Source organism: Chiloscyllium plagiosum, chromosome 23, assembly GCF_004010195.1.
Source record: "Chiloscyllium plagiosum isolate BGI_BamShark_2017 chromosome 23, ASM401019v2, whole genome shotgun sequence".
NCBI classification, from domain to species: domain Eukaryota; kingdom Metazoa; phylum Chordata; class Chondrichthyes; order Orectolobiformes; family Hemiscylliidae; genus Chiloscyllium; species Chiloscyllium plagiosum.
Genome location: NC_057732.1, coordinates 38,752,784 through 38,760,266, shown reverse-complemented (window position 1 = coordinate 38,760,266; position 7,483 = coordinate 38,752,784). Strand labels below are relative to the sequence as shown.

Genomic DNA, 7,483 nt, shown 5'->3' with positions numbered 1-7,483 from the left:
CAAGGCAAAAAAATGGTTAGGACTAAAATTGGGCCCTTGAAGACAGAAACAGGGGAATATATTATGGGGAACAAAGAAATGGCAGAAGAATTGAATTGGTACTTCAGATCTGTGTTCACTGGGGAAGACACAATCAATCTCCCTGAGGTAACAGTGGCTGAAGGACCTGAACTGAAGGGAATTTATATTTATATTTGCACAGGGATTGGTGTTGGAAAGACTGTTAGGTCTGAAGGTTGATAAGTCCCCGGGACCTGATAGCCTACATCCCAGGGTACTGAAGGAGGTGGCTCGAGAAATCGTGGATGCGTTGGTGATTATTTTCCAGAGTTCGATAGATTCAGGATCAGTTCCTGCGGATTGGAGGGTGGCTAATGTTGTATCACTTTTTAAGAAAGGTGGGAGAGAGAAAGCAGGAAATTTTAAACCAGTTAGTCTGACCTCAGTGGTGGGAAAGATGCTGGAGTCTATTATAAAGGATGCAATTATGACGCATCTCGATAATAGTAACAGGATAGGTCAGAGTCAGCATGGATTTATGAAGGGGAAATCATGCTTGACTAATCTTCTGGAATTTTTTGAGGATGTAACTCTGAAGATGGACGAGGGAGATCCAGTAGATGTAGCGTATCTGGACTTTCAGAAAACTTTTGATAAAGTCACACATAGGAGGTTAGTGAGCAAACTTAGGGCGCATGGTATTGGGGGCAAAGTACTAACTTGGATTGAAAGTTCATTGGCTGATAGGAAACAAAGAGTAGTGATAAACAGCTCCCTTTTGGAATGGCAGGCAGTGACCAGTGGGGTACCGTAGGGATCAGTGCTGAGACCACAGCTTTTTACAATATATGTTAATGATATAGAAGATGGTATTAGTAATAACATTAGCAAATTTGCTGATGATACTAAGCTGGGTGGCAGGGTGAAATGTGAGGAGGATGTTAGGAGATTACAGGGTGACCTGGACAGGTTAGGTGAGTGCTCAGATGCATGGCAGATGCAGTTTAAAATGGATAAATGTATGGTTATCCACTTTGGTGGCAAGAACAGGAAGGCAGATTACTACCTAAATGGAGCTGAAAATGTGTTGCTGGAAAAGCGCAGCAGGCCCAACAGCATCCAAGGAACAGGAGAATCGACGTTTCGGGCAGAAGCCCTTCTTCAGGAAGGGCTTCTCCTGTTCCTTGGATGCTGCCGGACCTGCTGCGCTTTTCCAGCAACACATTTTCAGCTCTGATCTCCAGTATCTGCAGTCCTCACTTTCTCCTCGAAGATTACTACCTAAATGGAATCAATTTAGGTAAAGGGGCAGTACAAAGAGATCTAGGTGTTCTTGTACACCAGCCAATGAAGGTAAGCATGCAGGTACAGCAGGTAATGAAGAAGGCTAATAACATGCTGGCCTTCATAACAAGAGGGATTGAGTATAGAAGCAAAGAGGTTCTTCTGCAACTGTACAGGGCCCTGGTGAGACCACACCTGGAGTATAGTGTGCAGTCCTGGTCTCCAAATTTGAGGAAAAACATTCTGGCTATTGAGGGAGTGCAGCCTAGGTTCACGAGGTCAATTCCTGGAATGGCGGGACTACCTTATGCTGAAAGACTGGAGCGACTGGGCTTGTATACCCTTGCGTTTAGAAGACTGAGAGGGGATCTGGTTGATACATATAAGATTATTAAAGGATTGGATACTCTGGAGGCAGGAAACATGTTTCCGTTGATGGGTGAGTGCCGAACCAGAGGACACAGCTTAAAAATACGGGGTAGACCATTTAGGACAGAGATGAGGAGAAACTTCTTCACCCAGAGAGTGGTGGCTGCGTGGAATGCTCTTCTCCAGAGGGCAGTGGAGGCCCAGTCTCTGGATTCATTTAAGAAAGAATTGGATAGAGCTCTCAAGGATAGTGGAATCAAGGGTTATGGAGATAAGGCAGGAACAGGATACTGATTAAAGATGATCAGCCATGATCATATTGAATGGTGGTGCAGGCTCAAAGGGCAGAATGGCCTACTCCTGCACCTATTGTCTATTGTCTATTGTCGGAAATACTGTCTTACTAAAGAGAGGTTAAACTGAGAGTCCACCTTCCTGCTCAGGCTGAAAGAATACATAGCGTCACAGAGTCAGAGAGATGTATAGCACAGAAACAGACCCTTCAGTCCAACTCGTCCATGCCAACCAGATATCCTAACCTAATCTAGTCCCATTTGTCAGCACTTGGTCCATATCCTTCTAAACCTTTCTTATCCATCTATCCATCCAGATGCCTTTTAAATGTTGTAGGTGTACTAGCCTCCACCACTTCCTTTGGCAGTCCTTTCCAAACCGCAACACTCTCTGCATGAAAAAGTTGTCCCTTAGGTCTCTTTTAAATCTTTCCCCTTTCACCTTAGACCTCAGTGGTTAGCCTCACAGTGCCAGAGACCCGGGCTCGATTCCAGCCTCAGGCGACTGTCTGTGTGGAGTATGCACATTCTCCCCGTGTCTGTGTGTGTTTCCTCTGGGTGCTCTGGTTTCCTCCCCCAGTCCAAAAATGTGCAGGTTAGGTGAATTGGCCATGTTAAATTGCCCATAGTGATAGGTGCATTAGTCAGGGGTAAATGAAGGGGAATGGGTCTGGGTGTGTTGCTCTTTGGAGGGTCGTTATGGACTTGTTGGGCTGAAGGGCCTGTTTCTATACTGTCGGCAATCTAATCTAATCTATGCCCTATAGTTCTGGATTCCCCCACCCCAGGGAAAAGACCTTGTCTATTTACCCAATCCAGGCCCCTCATAATTTTATAAATCTCTTCAAAGTCACCCCTCAGCCTCTGATGCTCCAGGGCCAGTAGTCCTAGCCTACTCAGCCTCTCCGAGGAGAAAGTGAGGACTGCAGATGCTGGAGATCAGAGCTGAAAATGTGTTGCTGGAAAAGCGCAGCAGGTCAGGCAGCATCCAAGGAACAGGAGAATCGACGTTTCGGGCAAAAGCCCTTCTTCAGGAATGAGGAGAAGGGCTTATGCCCGAAACATCGATTCTCCTGTTCCTTGGATGCTGCCTGACCTCCTGCGCTTTTCCGGCAACACATTTTCTACTCAGCCTCTCCCTATAGTTCAAACCCTCCAACTCTGGCAACTTTATTATAAATGTCCTGCACAGCCACAAAATAACCTCCCAATTCCTATACTTAATATACTGACCAATAAAGGCAAGCATACCAAACGCTTTCTTCACGATCCTGTCTACTTGTGACTCCATTCTCAAGGAACTATGAACCTGAATTCCAAGGTGTCTTTGTTCGGGAACACTCAGCAGGACCTTACCATTAAGACATAGCATCATAGAGATGTACAGCATAGAAACCCTTTGGTCCAATCATCCATGCCAACCAGATATTCTAAACTAATCTAATTCCATTTACCAGCACTTGGCAACTATCCCTCTAAATCCTTCCTCTTCCCATACCCATCCAAATGCCTTTTAAATGTTGCAATTGTACCAGCCTGCACCATTCCTCTGGCAGTTCATTCCATACATGCACTATACTCTGCATGAATAGGTTGTCCCTTAGATAACTTTTAAATCTTTCCCCTCTGCCTCTAAATCTCTGCCCTCTAGTTCTGGAATCCCCAACCCAGCAAAACGATCTTGTCTACTTACTCTATCCATGACTCTCATGATTGTATACACCGCTATGAGGTCACCCCTTCACCTTCAACACTCCAGAGAAAACAGCCCCAGTCTATTTAGTCCCACCCTATAGCTCAAACCGTCTAACCCTGGCAACATCCTTGTTAATCTTTTCTGAACCCTTTCAAGTTCCACAACATCCTTCCTATAGGAGGGAGACCAGAATTGCACACAAGATTCCAAAAGTGGCCAAACCAATGTCCAGTACAGCCGCAACATGACCTTCCAACTCTTATACTCAATGCTGTGACCAATAAAAGAAAGCATACCAAATGCCTTCTTCACTATCCTATCGACTTGTGACTCCACTTTCAAGGAACAATGAACCTGCACCCCAAACTTGCTTTACACCAAAAAATTGTAGATGCTAGGATAATTGGAACTTACGGGACAAAAATCAATAGGCTTTTAGTCAGGTAAAGATAATAAGATATCGGACAAAGTTAAATAAGCTAAGTTAAAAATCACACAACACTTTGTACACCCCAGACCAACACTGGCATCTCCAAATCTTGGATGAACGAAATTGAGGCACCGATCAACATGGTCTAATTGTGTGGCAGAACAAGCTCAAAGGGCTGAATAGGACTCTCCTGCTTCTTTATTTATAATTAAATATGCTTTCGTGGTGAATACACAACTAGCTATTGAATGATTTTACTAGGATTTGTTTGTTCTTGAAAATTGAGCAATTTTGAAAAAGTTGCATTTAAAATATTCACCCCTAGCTGTTCTGAATAGTGGGTCTTCTGTGCACTGATATAATTTGTATGAAAATCAGATGGGAATAAGAGTCAGACATATCATTGATTCAACAAGGACTGACCTCAACCTTCACCTGCAAAATGATGACAATAGCCTGAACAGCTCCTCTACTGGTATTTAAAAGGGCTGGCAACTTTAATGGACTACTGTGGAGTTGTATCCTTATGTTCTTATAACCTTAGCCTACCAAAGTACTACCCCGTAGCAATGATAAGCTCAGAGACAAAGACTGTTTACAAAGTCTGTTATTTATGTTTTGTCATTTTTCCCTTCTTGTCCTCAGTTACAATTTAGTTTACTGCTTTACTATCATGCTGATGTTGGAAGCAGCCCCACCTCCTGTCAATTGGTTCCGTGTTGTGATCTCAGTTGTAGACATTTGTAGGTCAGACTGCAGGTTCCGCAAGACTCGGTTAATAGAAGAAACCTAGAAAAGATGCAAAAAGCACTTATTCAGTCATACCTTTGCAGAATCAATAATGAGCATAGGTTCTTTCAATGTAAAATAGTATGAATTAATTAATTTGCTGATTTTCATTTTAGGGCATTTGATGCAAATTGATGCAATATTAGAGTTTAAATAGTTAAATACGTTACACAAACTTGCCACACACTCTCTTGCATTTAGAAGGTTGAGGGATAGTATAATTGACATCTTTCGAATAATAAAGGAACTAAATAGGGTATTTATAGAGAACAATTTCCTCCACTCAAGGATTTTTCAAATTAAACCTTGGTCATTTAGGATTGAGGTTCTAAAGTACTTTTCTTCAACAAAGTTTGGTAGATATCTAACAATCTGTTTGGTCTGTAGGTATTGGAATTATTGAAAATTTCAAGATTGACATGCATTGGTTTGTGCGAAAGAAACATACTGAGGGATATAAAGAAAGGAAATATAATAATTTTGATCTATTGATCAGTCATGGTCTAACAAAAATGGCAGAATTGGCTTGATGAAATAAAAGGATCACTCTTTCAAAGGTAAAAGTAAGAAAGATTCACATTGGCACAATTAGGACTGTACATTTAATATCTGGACAGTTAAAAGAAAAACCTAAGATCAGCATGTAGTGCACTTATAATCAGAAGGTGGTGAAACCCTGGCATTCTCTATCTCAGAGGGCTACGTAAGCTCTATCATTGATAATGTTCAATACAGAAATTTGTATATTTCTGAATACCAATGACATCAAGGGATATAGCAATAGTGATGAAAAATGATGTAGATGTAAATGATCAGTTACAATCTATTTGAATGACAGAACAGGATTGACTGGATGGATGACCTATTCCTATTTGTATCTCCTGTATTCCTAACATTAGATTGATCCAGATTGAACTTAATAGGTTTCATCCTATACTAGGCAAAAAGCATACTCAACTCAACATCAAATATTGCCTTTCACTGCATCCGTGACAGCTAAACTTACACAACTCTAAATTAACTCATTTTTAATTAATTAGTAGAATTCTTATCAAGTAAGCCTAAGCCTTCAGCAAACCGATTTGAAACTGCCCTGTTACATTGAGCTCTTACAATTGACAAACATAAAATACTTTTAACCTTTCAGTATGAGTTACATTTTGTTCAAATAGTTGACATAGTCACAATGGCCTAAGTGGCATTCCTCAATGCTGTTAGATTTTATTATTTTAACCTGCTTTTTGATGTAAAAAATGTTGTCTTAGCCTTATCTGAAGTTGGAGTTCATAGATACATGAAAAATAACTCATCAACAAACTCACACTAGGAATTTTGTCCTTGGTACAGATTCCTTCCGACAATAACTTCCCACGGATTTCCCAGGCAAACATTGAGGGATTATTCCATTTAAAGTAAGCAATCTTAGCCACCACCTCTGGAGTTGACAGTCGTGGTTTACTCCCACCAATCGCTTTTGGACCAACAGATCCTGTTTGGTAGTATCGGCCCAGAATCTTACTCACACAGCCATTGGACACCTGCATTGGAGAGAGGAAGCAATAATATGTGGTAACTATGGGAGGGTGCTGTAAGATGTTGCAATGTGATGGAAGGTTCAATATGGTGCAGTAAGGTGCATTAATCACTGCTCAGGTGACAATCATGATGAAGCAGCAACTTTAATTTATATAGCACTTAATTTATGTGATATCTTTGATCTTGCTGATGTTCAGCAAAATAATGTTCTAGTTAAATGAAGTCTTAACAGTCATTTGTAGCACTATGTTCATTCCCTCTAAGATTATTAGTTGGTCTTGAATTTTTGGATATGATTGAAATTACTAGCAATTATCCCAGTTAATTTCACTTGGACCTCAGTATACAACAGACAGGGAAGCCATTCATCCCTTTATTTTGGATTCAGACATGAACATTTGAATCTTACTGTTATGTATTTTATATTCCTAAGAGGTTTAAGCAATATGTAAATCTTGTTGACCTGTAAAATCCTGGAGATGTCACATGCCCTGATGCCACCCACTGCCATTTCGATGATCCTCTTCCGCTTGCAGGTGGGTAAGGGGCGTCCATTCACAAAGACCCCTCCAAGTTGATTCACACAGCCCACACCTATAAACAGAGAAGGTAGAGGAGAAATGCATGTTTTTTTTTAACCCATTCTTCTACAAGTGGTTATCAGGCAGTCTTCATATTATGCAGCCCATCTCTGCAGGGAGCACTCAGTTCAGTTCCCATTCACTATGTATATAGACTTTCAGGCAAACATAGCTGTATAAACAGGAATATAAACTCTGGTCACATATTTATCCCAATTACATTAAGGTGGAATGCATTGATCCTATCAGTATGCCAGCTAAAACCGACGAACTCAGAACAGTTGAACAGTTCATTCACTTTACCAACACCTTCCACCCCAACCTCAAATTCACCTGGACCATCTCAGACTCCTCACTCCCCTTCCTAGATCTTTCCATTTCTATCTCGGGCGACCGAATCAACACGGACATTTACTATAAACCGACCGACACCCACAGCTACCTAGACTACACCTCCTCTCACCCTGCCCCCTGTAAAAACGCCATCCCATATTCCCAATTCCTT

At 41.4% G+C, this 7,483-nt stretch overlaps 1 protein-coding gene across 1 annotated transcript in view; it reads right to left on the bottom strand.

Annotated features, from left to right (window-relative positions):
• LOC122561469 (paired box protein Pax-6-like) overlaps positions 1-7,483 on the bottom strand; it is a 29,655-nt gene that overhangs the window by 20,635 nt on the left and 1,537 nt on the right. The window contains exons 2-4 of the mRNA XM_043713212.1: positions 6,861-6,991; positions 6,184-6,399; positions 4,771-4,861 (exon numbers count right to left, since the gene is read on the bottom strand). Of these exons, the coding sequence (XP_043569147.1) occupies positions 4,771-4,861; positions 6,184-6,399; positions 6,861-6,991 (438 nt within the window). The remainder of the gene's footprint in view (positions 1-4,770; positions 4,862-6,183; positions 6,400-6,860; positions 6,992-7,483) is intronic.